Source organism: Equus quagga, chromosome 8 (assembly GCF_021613505.1).
Source record: "Equus quagga isolate Etosha38 chromosome 8, UCLA_HA_Equagga_1.0, whole genome shotgun sequence".
Classification (NCBI taxonomy): domain Eukaryota; kingdom Metazoa; phylum Chordata; class Mammalia; order Perissodactyla; family Equidae; genus Equus; species Equus quagga.
The window spans coordinates 21,190,334-21,215,414 of NC_060274.1; the positions used below are offsets into that span (position 1 = coordinate 21,190,334).

Sequence of the window (25,081 nt, forward strand, 5' to 3'; positions counted from 1 at the left end):
CTTCACCCCCAGGCCAGGCTGCTCTCCTGACGTCCCCGACACACAGCCGCCCTGCCCCTCACTGCTGCCTGATGCTTCTGGATTCTGATGATCCCACCCCAGCACGGTGGTCCCTCTTCCCTGAATCTAATCACCTCCCACCCATCCCTGAGACTGCTCAGCTCATGCATCCATTCATTCAACAACTATGTGTGTGTGACAACAGAGTACTCAGAAGCAATAGTCCCTCAAAGATAGAAATAACAATGATGAGTAATTTGCAGACTGTGGGGTTTAATGAAAGGTGGAGACTCAACAATGACTTCGGGCTCCAGCAGGCTGACTGAAAGACAGGGATACCACCAGCAGAAAATAAAAACTAATGCGAGAAACGATGAAACTAGGTTTCAAGAGTCAAGAAGATCATGACCTTGATGGGCAATGTCTTCAGATTGAAGCAGAGCTTCCCTGAGAAAGGCTGGGGAGGAAAATGGGTCTCTGTCCAAACGTCTGATCCAGTTCCAGCTACAGTCAAAGCACTTTCCACCTGTACTTCCCTTACGAGTAATGGACGCTCACGAGTCGCCCTGCTGGGCACAGCACGAGGCGGTCTTTCAGGTCTGCTTTTACTATGTGAAGGGAATGATGGAAACATATTTTGAATGCCATGTTTATTTTTATAAATGCATCAGAATGCTTTTATTGCCAACAGTGAAAAAATCATAATAAACATATATGTTGGTCCCCAAATTCATCTCACAAACGTACTATGTGATATATTGCTATTTGCTAATAAGGTAGTCACTATTTCGATTTTAAGCCAAAGGACACAAACAGTTCAGCTTGTTATTTTAAATTAAATAAATTCCGCTGTCTGCTTGTAAAAGAAAGGTACTTTAAGGCCTTATTTTAAAAAGTAATCTTGGGGGCCGGCCCGGTGGTGTAGTGGTTAAGTTTGCGAGCTCTGCTTCAGTGGCTCAGGGGTCACAGGTTCAGATCCCGGGCGCTGACCTAGCTAGCACTGGTTGTCAGGCCACGCTGTGGCGGCATCCCACATAAAATAGAGGAAGACTGGCACAGATGTTAGCTCAGCAACAATCTTCCTCAAGCAAAAAAGTGGAAGATTGGCAACAGGTGTTAGCTCAGGGCCAATCTTCCTCACACACACACAAAAAAATTAAGCTTGAAAAACAGAAGTTGAAAACAATCTTACTTTACAGATATTTAAATATTTCATATATTTACTATTGTATTTTAAATACCATTCTTCTACTTGCAATTATTTAATATGTAGTTTGTTTAAATATGAGAAATGTAAATGTTTACTTCTTAAATAATTTTTAGTTTCAGTGTGCTTTTTAACCAATCAATTTTTCTGCAGCTAATTCCCTCTTAAAATAATGACATTGACGTATACAGCCATTTCATTTTTTAAGAATCTAGATATTTGTTAAATAATGACATATTTGATTCAAGTACTACTCAGAAAAAGAATTTTTAATATCAGATCCTGAAACGTTCCAAGGAAATTTCCTACTGGATCTCGGTTTTTTGTTCTCGCCACATGTTTTTATGATGTACCAAAGAAACAGATCTCACCTGTTTTTGATTGTAGGTTTCTCCTTGGTTCTTCAGGGGCCTCAATTGGCTGATCAGCCAGGAAAACTCGCGCTTGGTCTATAGCATTCAGGACGGAATACTCTTTCTCCTTTAACTCACGTCTCAGGGCCTTTGCAAAGAGAAGCAGAAGTTGAATTTGTAACCTAGTGTTGTAACCGAGTCATGGAACACTTTTAATTAGACCCCTTCTGACCACACTTGTCAAGGGAATGACTAAGAACCAGCATTTTATCAAGATTTGTAAGTAAAAATGTAAATCTTCCACATATGAGTGATGAATAAAAGCTGAGAGATGATTCCTGTAGAACTTAAATATGCAAAAAACAAACCTTCGCCTAAGAGAAACTGTTACAGTGTATTTGAGCTTACAGAAAATGTACCGGAGGGTTATCAGCGCCATCAGATTGCTGAAAGAGAACAGCCTGTTCAAAGATACATTTTTCTTCTAAGACTGACTACACAAAAAAATTACATCCATGCTCTAGAAGAAGGCAATTTCACAAGAGGTAATGAGATCCTCAGAAGTGTTTTACATTCTTTAGAAATATTAAGAAAAAAAATTAAGAGATAGAAACAAATTAAAGTACATGAAATCAAAACTAAATCAAAGAGAACACATAAAAGACAGTCTCCGATTATCTTAAAATATGTTCCATCTCTCATGCTGAGGCAATTACGATTTTTCCCTTGTGAGGGTTTTCATGCAAATCTATGATTCTCAGAACAGCCTGTCTTTTAGTACTTTTATTCTTTTAAGTAGGATTAAACTTTCACCTCTGCTCCTATAAAATGTTTGGTGATTAAGAATCTAATTGACTGCGGTTTAACAACAAGAAAACTCATTCAGCGACTCCTACAGGTACAAATGCATGAAGATTTTCCCAGCTGCTGTTTTAATGCTGTAGCTAAATCAAAATCGTTGTTACTATTGTTATCCTCTTAAAATTATACACATAAACACCTCCTGGCTCTAATATTTTCCTTTTAATGTAGTTCCCTGGTAACGCATTATGAAAACTCGATTTTTCATTTTCTAAAATATTGTACTCTAATAGTATTTTTGAATCAAGAAAGTCTTTCCTTCTGAACATAACTATTCCTTTTAACAGCATTTGATAGAACTGTGTTGATATGACAGGATATTTGGAGGTAAATCCTCAATTTCCACAGTAAATAAGAAGTAAAAATTAAAAAAATTTAGAAACGCCGGAATAATCATCTGATGTAAAAAACCAGAGTGAAACACCAGAAAAATCACTGACAATGAATTTGAAAGAGACCATCAGAGGTAGGAAGGGATGAGGAGAGAGAGACGGAGTGACAGAAGGCTGTTTTTTTGTGATAAGCCTTGGAAATGTTATTTGACTTTTAAACTATGTGCAATTATTACTTTGATCATAATTTTAAATGAAAAGAATAAAAGTGAACAGCAACAACAAAAAATCACCAACCCACAATTTAGACACAGTAATAAAGGACAGGATGGGGGATAAAATAAAACTTTCTCTAACATCTATAGATCCATTTACGTGTCCTTCCTAGCATCTATACAACCAAAGACTGACTGTGGAGCAAGCACAAGTCAGTAAATGCCCAGAACAATGATCACCTATCGGCATGAAATGACTATGTTGGGAGGAAAAGTGACAAAACCACCACCATCTCTATCTAAGAAAAGCAGCTTGTAAAGAAGTTCTAAGGTGTGACACTCCAGGAAAACAAGATGATCTTCTGACATTTAAAGTTTCTGATATATGGAAATAAAGTTTCTGATTACAGATCCTGAGGCAATTCTTCGTTTAATTTAGATTATTTTGTTGTTATAGCAAGAAGCTCCAGATGAATAAAAATACTCCTAGTATTTACTTCCAAAACCACCCGGAAATATAAAATCATGATATGGAAAAGCACACTGATTAAAAGATAGCAGTGAAAAACAGAAGGTAATAAAGCAGAATTATTTCTAAAAATTTTGGTGGTCAAGAGTATTTATCCCCAAAGCCCGAATCTAACCAGTAAAGGCGGGAGTGGTAAAGATTCTTAAAAGGATGCCCAGGGCTGTGCTAGGTTTCTTTTCTTTTTTTTTTTTTTCTTTTGGAAAGAGAAGTACCAGGAATGTGACTATTTAACGCAGGCTGCGGAAGAGAAGGTGAAGCTACAAGCACACCTCCTCACCCTACTTACCAGATAGGATGAAGATAGTACTTAGGGTGTTCACAGACAGCGTTTAGAGTCTTAGCACCAAAGAGAAAGGAAGACATACCAGTAGGTGATGATGTGGAAGGAAATTAAACACTGAGAAAAAACAGAACATAAGGGAATGTGACTCAGAGAAGGAAGAACAGAAATAGTGCTGATCCTCTAGAAACAGAAAATGATTACAGGGCACGTATTTCATAGAGAGTGAATCCAGATCTTATAGTGGAGAAAGAAGGTAATAGGATCTATACGACGTAGGTGTCCAGCCATTCCTGACTGGGAGTCCTGGATTATTATGAGTCCACAAAATGTGCATTGACTAGGGATTTGGGGAGGGAGATGCCAAAGGAGAGATCTGTCTTGAAACTATTTCCGGAACTTCAAAAATCCAAATGTTTCTTTTTCTCCTATTTCCATTTCCATCAAAACAATTTATAAGAAAAAAAAGAAAGAAAGAAAGAGGGGGAAAGTTTAACTTATTTAGGGAGAATTCATACAGGATGTATGGGTATCAACAGCTAGATAGATTCTAAAATAATTTGTAAACTAGATAGTGTGTGGTTCATGTTGAAAAAGAAACAAAACAAAAATCCAATGGAAATATATTTGTGTACAGAAAGGATATTTGAGAAGACTAACCTGTCAACTTCCTCGATGGCTGGAATGTCATCGCCTGAATATGGATGCTCTGACAAAGAGGAACTTCCCTGGCTGGCAGTTGGCTCTGCCTGGAAAGCTCCTTCCTGAGATACCCACGTAGCAGATTCCCGCATCCCGTGAGTTCTTCTCAGTGGGGCCTGACCACCGCCGCCGCCCCCCCCCCCCCCCCCCATTTAATGTAGCATTCCACCTTTCCCGTCCTTCACAATCACTCTGCCAGTCCTGGCGGTCTAATAGCGAAGATTCAATGCTCTCACCGTCGCAGCCTGGGTTCGTTTCCCGGTCCAGGAACCACACCACCCATCTGTCAGTTGTCATACTGTCGTGGCTGCGTGTTGCTGTGATGCTGAAAGCTGATGTTACCGGAATTTCAAATACCAGCAGGATCACCCATGGTGGACGGGTTTCAGTGGAGCTTCCAGACTAAGACAGACTAGGAAGAAAGACCTGGCCACTCACTGCCAAAAAACTGGCCATGGAAACCCTATGAATAGCACAAAGCATCATCTGGTACAGTGCCAGAAGGTAAGAGGATGGTGCAAAAAGACCAGGCAGGGTTCTGCTCTGCTGTCCACAGGGTCACTAAGAGTCAGAATCCACTCGACGGCACTAACAACTATTCTGCTTAACTATTTGTGTATTTCCTACACCTACCATCTTCTACTATGCAAGGTAGGTATTTAGTTATTATGTTTATTGTCTGTCTCTCTCAGATAAAAGGTAAGATCCACAAGGCCAAGCACCTTTTCTGGTTTTCTTCACTGTGGTAAACAAGGAACCCACATCAGGGCTGTGCCTCGGACCTAGCAGAATGTGGGGGCCCTGAAATGCTTCCTGGTGGAGCCGGTGTCTAAACTGAGTGTTGCAGAGAGAGCAGGGTACTCAAAACAGAGGAAACAACACTGGCAGAAGAGTAAGAGCGTATGACAGTATGTGCACTCAGGGGACTACAAACATTCAGTGCAGACAAAGTAGCAGCAGCCAACGTGAAGAGGCGAGCAGACATCAAGTCATAAAGAGCACTGTACAGTGTCCTGCACACCTGAGCCTGAGCCAGTCATGGGCACTGGGAAGCCACCGAAGGGCTGGACAAGGTTTTGGTTTTTACAATATCATTATCAAGTCTTCTAGATTTATAAAAAACAAGTCTGAGTCTGAGAAAACCCCAGAGGACTGGAGAATCTATTTTCCTTCCTGACCACATTAAACTCCAGCACTTCACGAAACAATCCTCTTTGCACAGGGTGTTGGCGAGGAACGTCTCATGAACGCCTTTGATACGCCAAGGTAGGGCAGCAGGGCAGGCAGGCGTGGGCAGGTGGGAACCATGCCAAGTAAGTAAAAATATGGGGCTCACGCCCTAATGCCAACTCACCACCCAAATATCATAGAGCACAGTGTACATTTAATAATATCTGTTCATACTCGATTTGCAAATTTAATTTTGTTATTCAATTTGTCCTATTTCAATTATATTTAATTGCATATCAGAAATGCATTCAACTTTCAACAGCATTACACATCTAATCATCTCACCACCCTTTACCTCTCAATTAGACATAAAAGAGCACCAGCATTTCCAACCACCTGGTGAACATTAATGATAAGATAATTAGGTTCCAACAGAGTTGTTTTGTATACAGAGCTACAAAGTCATATCCAGCTTTAGGTTCTAACATCACATGACTTATATATGGCCTGCCTTAAATGAGTATAACACAATCTAATTGGAATTTTTTCTATTTTAATGACTTTATATTTTCATTCAAAACAATTCTCTTCTCAGGCAATAAAAATATTGCTGAGAACGTGAAGAAGTTGGAATTCTCATATACTGCTGGTAAAATGATAAAATGGTGCAGCCACTTTGAAAAACAATCTGGCCGTTTCTTAAATTGTTAAACATACAGTTGAAATATGATCCAGCAATTCTATTTCTAGGTATATACCCAAGAGATCTGAAAGCATATGTCCACATAAAAATTTGAACATGAATGTTAACACCAGCATTATTTATAATAGACAAAATGTGGACAGAACCCTAATGTTGTGAATGAATTAAAAAAATGCCGTCCATCCATACAATGGAATCTCATTCAGCAATAAAAATGAATGAAATACTGATGCACGCTACATGATACATACAACATGGATGAATCTTGAAAACATTATGCTAAGTGAAAGAAGCAAGGCACAAAAGCCCACTTATCGTACGACTCCGTTACTATGAAATGTTCAAACAGGTAAGTCTGTAGACAGAAAGTAGATTAGAGGTTGCTTAGGGCTGGGGAGAGGGGGGGTGGAACAGGAGAGTGACTGCTCATGCCCATGGGGTTTCCCTTTAGCGTAATGAAAATGTTTTGAAACGAGATAGTGTGGATGGTTGTACAACCCTGTGAACACACTAAAAGCCACTGGAGTGTACACTTCAATGAAATGCATTTTAGGTTACGTGAATTATATCTCAACAAAGTTGTTACTAAAATAAACTAGTAATTCTGTTCTTTCTCCCAAAAATATCCTTTAGGTAACGTTTATTTTCTAACCTCTGTCACCAGCCATCTGTAAAGTAACAGCTCCTCCCACGTGTTTGGTACGCCCCCACCTCAGTGTTTCCAGAGCACTTCCTATTCCTCTAACACAGCTCGTCCTGATGGACTGTGACCATGCATCTGTCCCCTCCAGTAAACTGTCAGTTCTTCCAGGGGAAGAATCACATCTTAATCATTTGAAACTCTCCTCAGTGCCTCCCTAGATGTATATCGAAAGGACTCAATAAATGCTTGGGGAATAATAAATAAAGGAAGAAATGCTTTCCCCATTAAATGCTATGTAAGATTCAAAAAGATGGCAGAGCAAAATATAATAAAGTCCCCCAAATCTGATTATTCTAAATTAGAATAATTATTAGATTCCAGTTAGTTCTTGATTATTTGAACTACCTTCTCTGTAAATTATTTTTTGATGCAAAGTTAGTTTTCTCCTATCATCTAACTCTCAGCTAGTAAATACCATGTATTTTACTTTGCTGTTGATCATTAATTAATTAATAGCAAATAACTTTTCCTCTCCCTAGATAAACAAGGAATGGATCTCACTGAAAGGGGGGGGAGGTACAGGCTCATCCATCTTCCCCTTTTTTCCACATCCTAATTCATGAGGAACTGCACAGGGCACAGTTTCAAAACTCCTGAAGTCCTTAGATTGAAGGCTGTATCCATTATTACTATTGTGGATCAAATCCATCTGCGACGTAGTGGCTTAAAACAACGACAGTTTATTTTTCATGATTCTGTGGTTGGATATTTTACCAGCTCTTCTTCTGGTGCCACCAGGGGTTCCTCCTGACGCTGGAGTCATCTGTGGCTTGAATGGGGTTGGAGGTCCACGATGAGCTCACTCACACATCTGGAAATTACTGCTGGCTACCGGCTGGAGCACCTCAGGTTCCCTCTATGTGGCTTCTAATTGCCCCATAGGCTGGACTGGGCTTCTTCAAAGCATGGTGATTAGTGTTCCCAAAGGGCAGAGTGGAAGCTGCAAGATCTCTTAAGGCATGGGCTCAAGAACAGCTCTGTCCAACAGAACTTTCTACAATGACAGAAATGTTCTAAAACTGTGCTGTCCAATATGGTAACCATTAGTTGCTTATGGCTACTTGGTACCTGAAATATGGCTAATACAATTGAGGAACTCAATTTTAAATTTTATCTAACTATAATTGACTTAATTTAAATATAAATATAAATGAGCACCTATCGCTAAGGGTATAGACAATGCAGCTCTAGAATTTCCACATCACTCTGCCACATTCTATAGTTCGAAGTTAGTCACAAGGCCAGCACAGATTAAGAGAATGGAGAAACAGAACGCATCTCTGGATGAGGGGTACCAGCAATGATCCTCTGCACAGGGGCCTGGATACAGAAAGGCATGATGCATTATTACAACAATTTACCACGCAGAATAAGGGGGAAAGGGACGGCCGGGGTGGGCATGAGGGATGGTAATATTTTATCTAAGTGGTCACGGAAGGCATCTCAAAGACAGTGCTATTTGCTGAAAGATCTGAAGGAAGGGAGGGAGGCAGCCATAAGAATATCTGAGCTAAGAGCAATCCAGACAGAGAGAACTGCAGGTGCAAAGGTCCTGAGGGACATGGCTACCTGGCTAAGCAGGTGGCACTGTCAGAGCTGAGTGAACGAAAGATGCTTCTGCCATCTGTAAAAGTAAAAGGGTAACTGCCTCTGTGAAAGTATTTTATATCATGCTAATAAGACAGAGAGAAGCCTTTGTGGTTGACAGGAGAGGCACCTCAGAACTGCATACTTCTCCACACAGGAGACGTCTAGCTACCTCGCTGACTAGAGGCTTGGCCATTGACTTAGAAGTGCTCTGCGTGGCAACCTGTCACCAAGCTTACGCATCTCCCACTCCAGTAGATAGATGGAAAGACTGCAATCCCCCTCCCAGACAAGCTCATGTAAAATGAAGCCTCAGCCTACAAGCAGTAGGCCAGGATCAGCTGTAACAAGGAGGAAGATACAAAATAACTTCAAAAACTAAAACTGAAATTACACTTTAAAAGTTGCCTGCTCTGTGGTGGTTAACATAAGGCAATATAGTTCAGATACCTCAACAGTTAAGAATAATAAATGGAGAGCACAATGACTGTCCTGTGGCCATCAGAACATGTTCAACTTCTCTCCTATCCTAAGGTATCATGAGAGCATGCGATGGAATTTTCCAAAAAAGATTTCCACCAAAACAAAAATTTCAAAACGCATATTAAATTTATACAATCTATTAATGAAATATGCCAGGCACAAGAGGAGACAGCAACTAATAAGCCATGGTCCCAATCCTTAAGGAACTTATAGTCTAACGGGGAGGACAGAAGAATGATAGAATGTGGTGTGTCCCATAAATCCTTGAGAAAGGTACAAATAGGACACTGAGGAAATATACAGAGGAGGGTGTTGGAGGGGGTCACAAGCAACCTTCTTAAAAATACATGAGCTGCGTGTTGAAAAAGAAATTGGCATTAGATTAAGATGATTAAGGGAAAAGCAATTCAAGAAAACAGAATAAACAGGTATGGTAATGTAGGCTCCCATTGTTTTCCCTGTTCAGTAGCTTCTGCATGCTCATTTACACTAAATGAAGCCCTGGAATGTCAGATTAATGAAGACCTGATTCAAACATCAGAATTTAACTACTAAAATCACAGCATTTTCAGTTTCAACAGAATTTCTATGAGCCCAACACCCCCTTTAGCCAAGCCCACCCTTCCTCCTACTTCTCTGGCCCTTTCAAACTCAGGTGCTCTTTCGTGGCTACTGGTGTTCCTATGAGTGCAGGCAGCAGAGTAAACTGCTCCTCATTCAACTTTAAATGCCTAAGGAGAGATTCTCAATGATCCTCCTGTAATGATCTGGGAACATTTCTCCCCACTTGCCCTAATTTAGTGGGAAGGGCAGGGGATTAAGGGATAAAGCAGTATAAAGAAGTGGTTGGCATCGCTTAAATCAGAAGGTCCCGCCAGTCAATCAGCTGCTCTTCATTTTCATCATGAACATCGCATCGGCTCACTGTAATGGCTGAGCTTCTGCCAAGCAAACAGCAGTAATATCAGATATTCCTGGCAGCACTAAGAGAGACAAGACCCTGCAAGTCTCCTAATGTGAAAACAGGGTCCGAGAGCACCAGGAAGGAGGACGGGAATCCCTTCCATCCCCTTCTGTCCTAAACTGGCAACTTGTCATCCTGGACCGAGATAAGGGGAGAAGAAATGTGAGCAAGTGGGTGTGTACCAGATCCCGGTGTCATCCTCTCTTCTTTAAATAATGACTGTCTCCTCTCCTCTTTTTAAATGTAAAGCCATCATCCAAATTGCCTGTATATCAAGGGCCAAAGTTCACTGGGATGCACTTTGCTCAAAATTTTCTAGATCATAATACTAAAATTACAGATAAATAAGACCCTTTTGCTCTCCTGCTTAAAACCCTCCAATGGCTTCCTGTTGCACTTAGAACAAATTCTAAACTTCCTACCAACATCTGGATCTTCCCTGTTCTCTAACCTCAGCTCCAAATACACCCTAATTTCTGGTCTTCATTTCTGTTCCTAGAATATGGCAAGCTTTTCCCTCCTCACGGCCTTTGCAATCCAGAAAGCTTTGGCTTCAAACCTTCAATGGCTGGCTCCTTCTCTTTATTTATATCTCAGCAATCAGTATATCTGTTGGGTGAATGAATGAAGAAATAAATAAACTGACTTGAAAGAAAATGCAGGAATCAAGGAAGGAAAACTGGGAAACGGGAGTAGCTTTACGAAGCTGGTCTGCAGAAGAAAGCAGCATGGAAAAACTCGGCACAGCAGACAAGGGAAGTAGTCATCTTCTTACAGCCATTCACAGTAAAAGTCACTTCTCAGGACACAGTATCTGTGTGCTTTCTTAGCAATCTCACTGACTCTCACCGGTCAAAGTGGCTCACAAGGGTCATCCTTCCTGACCCTTTAGGGACTCAGCTCCAACACCACCCTCACCATTAGTGCAAACATCACCTGGCTTCCTGGCAGAGCCAGCCCTCCCCCCTCTGCACCTCTCAGCTCTTGGCATCTGCTTTGCTGGAGCATTCACCACACGTGTCTATCCTGGCCTCGTTGCAGACCTGACTCCTACAGCAGACTGAGCCCTCTCTGAAGGCTCCATCTATGCCCCAGAGGGTAGAGTGGAAACTCAGTGAACCCGGATATGAAAGAGTAAGGAGATGTTGAAAAAACTGTTTTGTGGTGTAGTAAAACCAGACAGAGATTTGCAGCCAGAAGTCTTGTGTTTTATCCAGTGCACACTACATACGGACAGACTTACCCACCATGAACCCTTGGGTTACACGGAACTTCTCTGCATGTTAATAATAAAATCTCTCATTCTACTAACTTCACAGGTGAGATGGTGAATGTGAACATAGTTTTAAAATCTTCAGTGCTGTAGAATAACTAGTTACTATTAAAGTGATGCTAATCTATGGGGCCGGCCCCGTGGCCGAGTGGTTAAGTTCGTGCGCTCCGCTGCAGGCGGCCCAGTGTTTCGCTGTTCGAATCCTGGGCGTGGACATGGCACTGCTCATCAAACCACGCTGAGGCAGCGTCCCACATGCCACAACTAGAAGGACCCACAAAGAAGAATATACAACTATGTACTGGGGGGCTTTGGGGAGAAAAAGGAAAAAAATAAAATCTTTAAAAAAAAATGATGCTAATCTAAATTCTTACCATCATTCTTGGCTTTTCCGAGACCAAATTTCTTTCCTCAGCCTCTATTCACTGTTACTCATGGAGGAAAGTTCTAGCTGTTTTATCTACACCTTTGGATGACCAATACCAGTACCCAATGCTCTAGTAGCAGGAACAACTGAATTTAACTCTTTAGGGATGAACTCTTTAATTATGAGAAAAACGGAATTATGTGATCCTACAAGATTAAGCCAAAATGTCTGTAAGCATAAAAACTGTGTTGCTAGCCTCTTATGTCACTTTAGATTTTCAAAAAGCAAATAAATAAAAGTAGTGCCTTTTAGGAGCCAATTTTTCCAGAATAAAACAGCAAAGTAAAGCTCTGTGGTGGTAAAAAGTACTTAGCCAGGTTCTATAACACATGCCAATTGGAGATAAACACCAAATTTCTTCAACTGATCAGTCCAACAAACAATGGACCACTTTTTCCCTATCCTTCTAGGCACAATTAAATCAAACACATCCAACCAGCTCTCTTCCTTCTCTGGGAGACAAACTTGAGTCAGATGTCTGATATCATAAAGCCGCTTTCTAAATTTCCATACTGCCGTGGAAAACCAGCATTGTAATACTAACAATACAAGATTCAGAGGACAGAGGGACAAAGATGAGAAATCACAGGCAAGGGTACAGTGAAACTTCACTTTCATATGCTGCTGGAGGCTGAAAATTGTTCAATCATTTGGGAAAATAGGTTGGCAATTGATCAAGAGTCATTACTGCGCTCATATTGTGTGAAGCAATCTCACCTTTGGGCACATATCCTAAGAAAATGATCCAGAGAAAGCTACAAACACAAAAGTTTTCATTATAACATTATTCATGATTTTAAAAAATTGAAAGCAACTTAAATATCTAACACCTGGAAAATATTTAGGTTCATTACAGTACGCCTACACTAGGGACCATTATGTAACCTTGAAAAATGATTGTGATAATGACTACACAGCAATGTGAAGAAATAGGCATGACATCTATCTAAGTGAAAAAGACAGGATAAAAACTGTGTGCCCTATTAAAACTGCATAAAAGGTGAATATGGAAAAGGAAATAATGCAAAATGAAATGGTTACGTTACAGTGGTAAAAGTATGGCCAATTTTTGGTTCTTTATTTTACAAACTCTATAATATGATATTATTTTCACATAATTAAAAATTATGCTTTTAAGAAAGAAATGCCAAATGGAATAAAGTTCTTTTACCATTGAACAAATTAGCACTTTTAAAGAACAGCATTATTAAGAATTGCATATGCGTTTTAGAAGTATACTTTTCATATTTCTAGCAATCATTAAACTTTCCCATCATATTTCACATCAAGGGCCTCTCTAAAGCTAGATTTACTTGGAAAATGTAAAACATGACAATATAGTTACTGTATGAAAGACTCCATATGGTTAAGCTACTCCCTATGTTTGTTACAAATCTCAACTCATCTAGCTTTCAAGGTGTCAAATTTCTACACAAGAGAGAACCATAAATACTGGGAGAATCTGGCAGTACTCTGCACACAACAGTAAAATAATGCTACATTTTAAAAGTTATCTCAACAGTCAAAGATATGTCTATTCTTTTCCCCTTAACTCAAAAATTTTTCAACTCAACTTGAATAATCCAAGCAGTATTAAGACAGAAAAAGGGGAATCTCTTAACTGACTCCAATATTAAGGCATAAAATATAATGACGTTGATTAATTTTCTTACAACTTTAAGTATGTCCTGTAATTGAAATTATTCTAGCTCTTGAGAAAAGGTTGTTGCTTACATTTCTAAGTCAGCTATTAGCTTTATTGAAGATTCAGCTATCTAAAGTAGAAATATTTTTAAAATGTAATATTCTTTCAAACCTGAACAAGTAAAAAGAGTTTATAGAGAGAGAAAGAGAAAAAAGGAACATTCATATCAAAGGATGTGTTACCTTCAGGTATATTTTATTCATTCAACATTCAACAAATATTCATTGAGCATCTAGAGTGCCTGGTATAGCCGAAGAGACAATAGAAAACAAATAAGCAAATATGTTAGAAGATGATAAATGCTATGGAAAAAGGAAAAAGTAGTACAGGCAAGAGAAATTAGGAATGATGGGAAGGGGGTTGCAATTCAAGTAGAGAAGTCTGGGTAGGCTTCATTGGGAAGATGCCATAGAGCAAAGGCTTGAAAGCAATTGGGATAACCATGTGGACACCAGGGAAAGAACATTCTAGGCATAGAAGAATCATGGCGCTGTGACTGAAGGCACAGCAAGGGATCAGCATGGCTGAAACCAGTGTTTAAGAGAGAAAATAGTAAGAATCAGGTAAGCAAGGTCTGAGTGAGAGGTAGGTCACAACAGGTAGGGTCATGTAGGCCATTCTAAGGACTGTGGCTTTTATTCTGAATTAGATAGAAAGTTACTACAAAGTTTTGGTTTATTGGAAGAGGAGTCTTCTGGCTGCTGGACTGAGAATAACAGGCTGATAATTTTATCTCCTAACACCTGGTAAGAGGTAACCAGATTCAGAGTCTATATTTTGAACATAGAATCAAAAGATTTCCCAACAGACTGAATATTAGAGAAAGACAAGATTGAAGGTGACTATTATGTTTTACCTAAGCAACTGGAATAAGGTTCTATCAATTGAAAAGGGAAAGACTGGGTAAGCAAGTTTGCAGGGCAAGTTCAGGAATTCAGTTTGGACATATTAAGCTTGAGATGTCTATTAGATTCCTGAGTAGAGATGACATGTAAACAGATATAAATTTGGGAGTGGTTGGCATACAAATGGCAGGTAAAACCAGGAGACCAGATGAGTCCAGGCAGGAATGACGATAAAGATGTGGGCACAGCATGACCCCTAGTATATCCTACGTTTAGGAGGCTGAGGAAAGGGGGAGCCAGCAAAGAAATCTGAGAAGGAGCTCCCAGTGAGGTGGGAAAATATCCAGGACAGAGCGGTGTTCTAGAAGGCAAATAAAAAGACAGAGCAGAGGAAGCTGGTGAGCTGACAGGAAAGGCAGGACCAAAGCTGGAGCACTGGTCACAACCCAGCCAGCACTAACAAACAGAGACATGACAAGTCACAACGAGGGGCATGCAGTGAGAGTGGGGGCTAGGAAGGCTTACTCACTTCAGGAGAAAGAGGATGTTAAGTAAGTTTTAAGAGGCTTTCATTATCGTAAAAATGTTGTTTTATGTATGACAAAATCTATACATTAATGTTTCTCTTCTTGATGCAAGTAGGTCTGGCTATAAAATTTGCAGAGCCCTGTGCAAAGTGAAACTGCAGGGCCCCTTGTCCAAGTTGCACTAAGAATTTCAAGATGGTGGCAGCAGAGCATTAAACCAGGTGCATGGTCCTTCCAAGAGCGAGCCCCGTGTGATCCTGATGGCACAGGACACAGCCATGAAACCGGCCCTAGAGTCAAGGCACCTGACCTAGAGCACACGGAAGCATTGCTGGCACAGCGGCTTCCTGAGCTCTTGGTTTCAAAAAAGCACTTCACGGCTTATTGGAGAAAGCAGCAGCAAAAATAAATGATACAAACATAAGAAGAATCTGTTAGAATGTAATTTCCTTTTTTCCCCAACTTGCTTCCATCCAAAGCTAAATCAGCATATATGTTTCTGAAGACATTACACTATGACAGCAAAAAAGGGCAGAAGAGTCATTAAATTCGAAGCACTAATAAAATTACGTGAAAAAAAGGGAAAGAAAACAGGCTTATTTTTCACTGGTATGGAGATGAAATAAAAAGAAAAAATGTCCTTCATAGTGCATTAAAAGTTTTGGTTAACGTCCCTAAATGATCATTTAATATATAAATTCATTCTGGTTCCACCCCATTGACATAAAAAATGATGCTTGAATCAGAATACTAAGTATGAACGCTAAAACGAAGACAGGAACCCTCCAGCTTCTCACAGTAATAAAACAGCATTCTTCCCTACGCTGTTTAAGTTACAGGCACACACAAACGTAGTCCCTCATTCAGCAAATACAGGCGGTGTCTGCTCTTGTCAGGCATCATACTAGGTGCTGAACTTGTCTTTTCTTCCTCTTTCAGCCTTATTCTAAGTATAATCAAAAAAGGAGGTAAGCAACACGTCTTGCTCTGTTGCCTCCTCCAAGTCATGCCACGGCTAATTCGGAGGAATCTTCCCTCCAGGAGCTTCGATAACATTCTCTAGTGAATTCTTCTTCCAAGGTCTCTCTCTAGCTCAAAGGGTCCTTGCTCTGTGGAGCCGTACCCAATCTTCCCAAGGACAGAATCATGCTTCATCGCTGCCTCCCTGGCCACGTGTTCATCTCACGTTACAGTGCTTTGGATATCTACCATCAATACTTGTTTTGCAGCCTGTCTCAGCCACTAGATGGTGAAATCTGTGACAGCAAAAACATCTATGAACTGATACATGCCCAGGACCTAGCAAAGTATGTGGCAAACATCAGGTGCAACACAAAAGTGTCCTGATTCATAAATGAACTCTTGCATAAATGAAATTGTCTCTGGGCTAAATGTGCCCAGCGGCAGTTGATTACGAATGGGTTGATAAAGGGGCAGACTGCAAACGCTTGGTTTTACAGACCTCTGTTTCTTGCCTCCATCTGTTGTCCACTCTTAATTTCACCGGCAGAGAGTGACAGCTATTAGGCTGTCCTGCCTCTCCCTCTAAACTTGGATATTCTATGGTCCTTGTGAGGTTCCACTTACACTTGTCAGGTTTAGGAGACAAGTTCCCCTGCAGACAATTAAATGGAGTGTGGCAGGGAGGTGTGGGCTCATTAGAGAGCTGCCACTTCAGGTCTGCACACAGGGAACAGCTCTACTAACAGACCTTAGAGCGCTGTGCATTTGATAGGAAGGAAGGCAATACGAGCAGCAAAGACCGGAGGGGAGCTTGAGCAAAAGGCACAGGGCAGAGTAGCCGTGAAGGAATGGACAAACCTACAAGAAATTATTCCAGAATCAGACACTTTCAATTATTCTTGGTGATTTCCTTTTCTAAAATCAAACATGCATTTTACTGGAGAAAGGGTGTTACAGTTCTGATAACTGCCCAACACAGACAGAACTTAATATTTACATTGTTATGGAAACGAAGTGCAAATTGAACAGCAAAAACTGCATCTGCAGTTTAATCCAATCTTCAAGTGTTTGACTGAAGTAACTTCGTAATATTACAAATAAACACTACATGCACTGTAAGTGCTTTCTAAGTAATTGTTGATAGAATGATAATCTCATATTCTTTTTTCTTTTTTTTAAAGATGTTATTTTTTCCTTTTTCTCCCCAAAGCCCCCTGGTACACAGTTGTCTATTCTTAGTTGTGGGTCCTTCTAGTTGTGGCACGTGGGACGCCACCTCAGTGTGGTTTGATGAGCAGTGCCATGTCCGCACCCAGGATTCGAACTGACAAAACACTGGGCCGCCTGCAGCAGAGTGCGCGAACTTAACCACTCGGCCACGGGGTCTTGAAAATGAAGCTGCATATAAGTGACCTCACTTTCTATGAAACTTTAAAAATTATACTAAAAATTTAAATCATTAGATGGGAAAATTTAACTTTACCCATTTAGTCTAAAACAATCATTAAAAACACTATATATTTTAAAGCAGTAATTTATTTTGACATTTGAAGGGATTAAATATGTACCTAGAGAAGAAAAAACAATATGATTATGTTGTTTACAAACTGATAATTGTAAAGACTGGAAAGCAACCTCTGTCCTAGTTTAACAGGTTAACCCTGGACAGCAATGGAGGGTGAGTTCTGCTGGGCTGTATTCAATGGTAAATAGCAGGTTTTAATATGCTTTTATTTAATTAAAACAACTCACTGAGCCTAGACAGTTTTAAACAAAATGAAAATGATCAAAACTATCAAGACAGATTCTCAGCAATTACAGGAGATGCCAGCACAGTTTACGGAGTGTTTACTGTAGTCCAGGCTCCACGCCAAACACTTCACCAGCAGGGCCCTTTGACTTATTATTATTGTTATTATTTAATGAGTCTGCCTATGTGTATGTGTTGTTAAAGCACTGAACAAAGTATTTTTACGGTTGTTGCTGAAAACCTATAATGTTCTGAGTCACTGGTTAAAACATCCAAGAAAGTATGGGCATTTAATTAACGGTCCAAAACACATCGATGTTTCTTAATATCAGTTCCTGAGACATTTACATTACAGAAGGAAAAGATGCCAATCTGTGACTCACTCATTCCCATGTGCAATATTTTGAGCAGAGACTTTGCTATGGGGCTTTCTGCTTGCTCATCACCTAGGATTTCGACATTTTTCCAGCGGCATCAACCCTACTCACTACTTTTCTTTTCTGCTTTGTTTCTGGTCTATAGAATGTTGTATTTTCGAGCCCAACTTTGCAATATTTTGTTTTCTGTTTTTTGACACTTTATCTATAATTGCTAGACGTCTGAGCAGACGAGATGCTCTGAATAACCTTACAGTTATAATTCTAACTGGAAGTCTCAGGGCCATCACCTAAACATCTACATGTATAATATTCCTTCTGGAGACAGCCACAAGCACAGAGCATTCAAGTATAGGAATTATTAAAATATGTCACTGAAGAGCAGAGGCATGACTCACTAGATGCCTATTGTCCTTTGTATATTTAGCATCAATTTCAGCACCTAAGGCATTCAGTGAATACTGTCAGTGGATGGATGGATGGATGGATGATGAAGTGATTGGCATTGCCATTATCAAAGAATGGTTATGAAAAGTGCCATCAAATCATTGATGCACATACAAAAGACTAGAATATGGAAATGTACATGGGAATCAGAAGACTGAGAATACACGCGTTCCCATAAACCAACCCATATGTATTGAGGTGACTGCACACATCAATCTGAGACACCAAAGTCTCTCACCATAGTCATCTGGACAATGAAAACAGACTGAACCCAGGATAAAGTCACCCAAATAGAACTGTAAAATAATGTATATTAATTGTGTTCCTTTACTTATAAATTATGGTAACATTCAAATACTGCTTTTAAAGGTAATTCGATTCCTGATTAAACATCTAAAATTTGCCTATTAACCTTTGATAAGTTAACTAAAGTCAGTGTATGCAGATATGTCTCACGGGCTTGGCCTTTCCACAATAAGCTGTTTTTCTTTTATCAAGAACAAGAAATAAATCATCTTCCAGTCTCCAGACTCATAGCTTATCCTACATAAATTCTCAAAAACACTGTTTCAATGACTTCATCCCATTTCCTGAATAGTCTAAGTTATCTTTTAAGCCACCAACAGACTAAACTAATAAATCTAAGTTATGATATCAAAACTTATAGTGTCCAAACATAATCAATCTAAAGAAAAATACAAAATGCAGACATGGAGCAACTAAAATTAAAAATATACTGGAAACTATAAGTCCTGGTTTAAAGAATAACTCCAACAGCTATTGTTTATTGAGCACTTACTATATACACTGACGGTCAGAAACAGGACTGTAGAGACTGGACAATATGCCCCAGAGTCTAGATCATAGAGCGAACGAGCGGAGGAGGTGGGAATTGAAACCGGGTTGTTCAGCCCATGTGCTAAGTTCAATTAACTTATATAGAAAGGCCTAACAGAAGGTGCCTCAGAGAGAGAACAACACACCGCTATCCAAACGAGAAGAGCCAAAACAAGGTTTTCAGTCACTTTCAATATATAAACTTCCGAGGATATAGTTAGTCAGATGTCTACTTATAATTATTTTATTCAAATTCTTCACATAACTCTTTGACATCAGAGTTTACTCCTCTGGAAGCAACTTTTCAGTCACTTACTGGTTTTCTAGCATGCAGTAGACCACATGGACCTGAGGTATTGAGACAGAACTTCGCTTTTTACTTCTCATATGATGATGTCACCGGAAACTTTAATGTAAAATTTGAGTGCTATTCATGTGACATCAGCACAGGTGGCTTTCAGATGCATCTTGTGGATGTGTAATTGTCTTGTCCACAACAGAAGGGCATATGGTACCGCTTTTTAAATTGATCTTTAAAAGACTTGTGCACAAAGACATTCAAGACTTACACTCATGAGAATAATTCAGTGTTAAATGTCTTTGTCTCCTATTAAAAAGAATTTCATCCGGTAATCTCCAGATGTTTGAATTGAGCAATGAGAGGCTATGTCAAATTAATTTAACTTCCCTAAATAGTACTGTGTTGTTCAAAATAAAGTAATTCAGCAGCTACCAGTAAGATGAGAGAATGAGTTAGAAATCAAATACAAGGTCCCTCTCTTTCTACAGGGAAATTTTAGGGGATAAAATATCTTGCCCAATAGAAGTATCAAGCCATTTAAGGGTTGATTTTGATTGATTCTAACTCTGTACTTTTAAGCTGCAAGGCAATGTTCTTTGACGTTAAAAAGATTTTTTTAAACTTTATTATGACAATTAAAGACCTAAAATGGCAAGAAGTCAGAAAAAAATTATAGAGTTTATAATAATAGATAAACCTAAAAGAAAAGGCATCTAAATTTAATGCTGAAATTGTCTGTGAAACAATTAGTTTAAAATTATTTTATGTTCTGTTTAAAGCTACATCATGTTATAATTGAAAAGAGTTCTATAATCTCTTAAAGAAAAAAGATTGGAAATAAACGTGCACATGAACTGAAAGCATCCTTGAGTTATAACCAAGGGACCAACGTTGGGGGTTAGAGAAACGGTGAGGCAGACAACCAGAGATCTGGGACATCAACGTGCATTCACAGCTCAGCCACAAACTTTGCTGGAAATGATTTCTCGGAGCACAGAGAAGAAACAGGAACTGTAAGTTTGAGAAAGGCAAACACAGGAGACTCTCTTAGGACTGAAAGCTCCATGCAGACAGGGGCTGTGTCTGTTTTATGTACCAGTGTCTCTCTGGAGTCTTAGAAATTGCCAGACACATTGTAGGTAAAGGATAAGTATTTGTGGGAAGTGAGGGAGGGAAGAAGGGATGAAAACTCAGATTTCATTAAACCACACTGTGCCCCTCATTTTCTTCCCACCATAAATAAGGAGATTGGAGTAAATTACTTCTTGTGTCCCTCTCAGCTCTAATAATTGATACTTCTAAGTTGTATATACACACACTAAAGATTTCCCCTGATAAGAAGAATCTCAAGGCAGGGTAAAAGATATCTCCAAGGACATAGGAAAGAAAAAGCTGCCCTGAAACAGAGTAAGCATATTTACACTTATTAAAGATTTCGATTTTAAGAAAAGACTGAGGATAAATTAGAGAATTATGTTTAGGTTAGAACACTGGCAAGACTGAGGTTCAACTACAACTAGAGTATTCAATGATGGTGGCTGGGGAAGTCTAGCAAGAAAAGTAACTATTATCAGAGGTAGGTGTCACATCTCTAAATATTGCCCTATTGTACCAATGCATAGCAATTTACCCTGATTGTAATAATTTATATGAATTTATATGAACTGTCGTCATTTATATGAATACGTAATAATCTTAGCACTTGGGGAAGAAGGTTGTTTTCAACAGAATGTGACTGTATTTGGAGACAGCATCTTTATCTCTTTATTAAAGAGAGAATTAAGTTGAAATGAGGTTATTAGGGTGGGCCCTAATCTAATGACTGGTGTCCTCGTAAGAAGAGGGTATTTTAAGCAGATTTAAGACACACATACCCACAGAGAGAAGACCATGTGAAGAAACAAGGAGAAGGTGGCAGCCAAGGAGAGAGGCCTCAGAAGAAACCAACCCTGCCGAGACCTTGATCCCAGATGTCTATCCTCCAGAATTGTGAGAAATAAATGTCCACTGTATAAGCCACCCAATCTACGGTGCTTTGTTATGGCAGCCCTAGCAGACCAATACACCTCTTCACAGACTTGACTCTGAAATCTATTGCATAATTGATCTCCTCTAGCATCTTAGTCTGCTTAGCTCTCTGAGTTAAACATAAAGCTTTTGTCAAAACATTAATAATATGTCACATTAAGAAAGCCTGTAGTTTTGGATAAACTGAAAGGCAGACTATGATACAACATAATAAGGTAGCATATTCTAGAATCTAGAATCAACATAAACCTCTACAAAGGATTATTTCCAGTAAGGATGGAACAGTGAGATGAGAAACAACTCAGCCTCATACTGTGAAACTCAATCAATGCTATTTATATAAACATCTAATACATAATTCACAAAGTTAAGAGGTACAGACTGTTAAATGGAAACTCCTGACATACTGCTAAGAACATTCATCCATAGTACATGCACGACACGCTAAGTGGTGGCAACTGTGATAAAGAAGTGACAGTAACCTGAGAAAAGTCTAGAATCAGGCACCAAGAAATCTAGATAGCAGGGCTAAACTACAACCACCCTTCAGTATTCCTCTCCCCCATCCCTAACCAAGGGTATTTTGAGTAGTTTTAAGACTCAAAGAATAAATGGAACACGAAAACATAATTTTTATGTTAGGATCCCAATCTACACCATGATTACCCTTTCTTCTTATAACCATCATCTTGACATCAGGCTCTTTCTCCCGGTCATGGGGATTTTATCATCCACATAGAGGATCCTTCCATGACCCCAGCCTCTCAGCTCCTTGACCTGCTCTCCTGTAAGTACCTTGTTCACACTACCTGTGCAGCTCACTTGCACAAAAAGACACCAGACATTGTCATTAACAATAAATGCACCCCTCCATAAACTCCATTTCTGGTATCCCTTCTCTGACCATCATTTGCTTTCTTTAAAGAATGTGTCCTCCGCCCAATTAGAACAATTCCTCAGCCCACCAAAGTGTCCAACTCATCGACCTCAAACACCCTCTTACTGTCCCTCACCTCATACCCTCACATGTCCCCTCACCCAGCTTCAATTCCACGTGCGATCATTAATATAACTCCCCCGTATTTCTATGACTCCCTTGCCCCCCTCTTTCTCCACCACATTCAACTCTTCAATTAATCCTCACCTCCCCTGAAGTAACTAAACACGGATGAAGAAAAACATTCACCTTGGTTGTTCTTACTTTAAATTCAAGAGCACTGACCTCAAGTGGTCCCTATGTGCTGCCCTGTGATCTCGAGATACATTCCTAGTTTATTAACTCACCCACTTCTGGACTACATTTCTACCTCCTCTCTCCTCAAATCTCCACATTTTTTCCTTCTTCTCGTATTCAGTTGATAATCTTGCTTCTTATTTCATTGAGAAAACAGAGGCAATCAAAAGAGAACATCTGTATGTTCCCACACCCAGACATACCAATCTACCTTCACCTCTACCCAGAGATTCGACATTCCTTTCTGTTAAATGGATGAACTCTTTGCCCTCCAACCTAAGACCAACCACCCGACTGGTACACTGGACCCTGCCCTGTCACTGTTCCTACATGGTACCCTCTCTCCTGGATCACTGACTTTTCCTATTTTGATCATTCCCATCAGCACAAAAACACGTTGAATTAGTCTCCATTTTTATACAGCCATTACTCCACCCCACATTCTCCTGCCAGCTACAGTCTCATTTCTGTCTCCTTTCTTGTAAAAATCCTTGAAGAGTTCTCTATACTTCTGCTCATATTCTTCCTTGAATCTACTCCAATTAGATTTCCAACTCTACCACGGCACTGAAATGACGCTGGTCAAGGTCAACAAGACTGTCTTTAGATGGTCAATTATGTGACCTCACCTTATTTAACCTCTCAGCAATATTCAATCTGTGATTACACCTTTCTTCATGAAACACTTTCTTCCTTTGGTATCCTAGACTGTTCTCTCTCAGCTCCTCAACTATTTTGGCTCTGCCTTCTCAGTCTCATCTTCCCAACGTCTAAAGCGCAGGTGCCTCAGGGCTCGTGTCTTGGAATTCTTGACTTCCTAAGTGATCTCACCCAATTCCATGGCTAATATATATGCTGATAATTTTGATATAATCCTGGCTTTTCCTTGAATTAAAGACCTGTATATTCAACCAAGTAATAAACATCTTAAGCTTAAAATGGCAAAAAACAAACTCTTGAATTTCCTCCCTGGACTGCTCATCCAGTACTTTCCCCATCTCTCTGAAAGGTACTTCCATTCTTCCATTTGCTTTGTCCAAAAATCTTTGACTCCTGATGCCACGACTCTTCTCTTTCTCCAATAACCCACATATCCAATCCTTCAGCAAATCCTGTTCGTTTTTTCTAAATATATTCAGAAATGGGTCACCTCTCACACTCTCCATTCTTATACCCTTGTCCAAGTCACCACTCCCCCCACTTGGATTACTGAGATACATTCCTGAACTCCTCTATATTCTATTCTTCATAATTTAACCAGTAATTATATAATGTAAATAAATGACAGCACTATAATTATTAAAAGCTTCCATGGCTTCCCATCTCACTCAGAGTAAAAGCCACATCCCTTACAAAGGACTTTCAAGGACCTGTGTAATCTGAATCTTCCCTCCCCCCTCCCACCCCTGACACAGACCTCATCTACTACCTCTCTCTCTATTTGGCTAAACTGCTTCACCCACATTGGTATCCAAAGTATTCCTGAAATATGCCCAAAACATTGCAGCCTCTGTGGCCTGTCTTTCTCTCCTCTTTCCTCTAAGATTTCTTCCCTCAGAGAGCAGCATTACTTACTGCCGCTCGCTGCAGGTCTCTATTCACAAATCACCCCATTTATGGCACCTTCCTGACCTTCTCCATATAAAATACCACCTCTGCTGCCTACATGCTCCCATCCTTCTCTCTCTCCTTCACCTTGCTTTAATTTTTTAATGGAACTTATTACCATGGGACATAGTATCTATTTATTGCTTGTTTCGTGCTGTCTTTCACGAGTCAGAATCAGGCAAGAACTTTATTTTGTCCATTGTTGATTCATGTGCCTAGAATAGTGCCTGGTGCATATTAGGCACTCGACACAGACTTGCTGAATGAATGAACCAGCATGATCAGCAACATCATTATTACTACCACCTTTATTATCTAAATGACTGGGTCTAAAGGGTTGAAGTGGAGCGACTGCACACAGTGCTCTAAAATACACTGAAATACAACCTCAAACAGGGTGACCTTGCTGCGGGGAGCAGTAGAAGATAGCCAGGACTTACTGGAAACGCTGATAGGCACTTTATTTGCTAAGGCCAGAATAGGACAATCATTTCATACTTTAATGTTTCAGTTTTAATCAAAACTAGTAGCACATGGTCACAAGCAGATTTTATATCTTCCAGAGCACTCCTGTTAGAAAGCTTTGTATTATTCTATTTCATCACTAATATCTGAATCTGCAAAAAGGGTATAGGAATCATTAATAGAAGGGAACGTTGGAAAAGCACAG

The 25,081-nt window shown here is 39.8% G+C and overlaps 1 protein-coding gene across 15 annotated transcripts in view; it reads right to left on the bottom strand.

The window, feature by feature from the left end:
• UTRN (utrophin) overlaps positions 1 to 25,081 on the bottom strand; it is a 486,786-nt gene that overhangs the window by 111,441 nt on the left and 350,264 nt on the right. For all 15 annotated transcript variants that reach the window (XM_046669467.1, XM_046669473.1, XM_046669465.1 and 12 more), the window contains one exon: positions 1,579 to 1,708. In XM_046669467.1, coding sequence (XP_046525423.1) covers positions 1,579 to 1,708 — 130 coding nt within the window. The remainder of the gene's footprint in view (positions 1 to 1,578; positions 1,709 to 25,081) is intronic.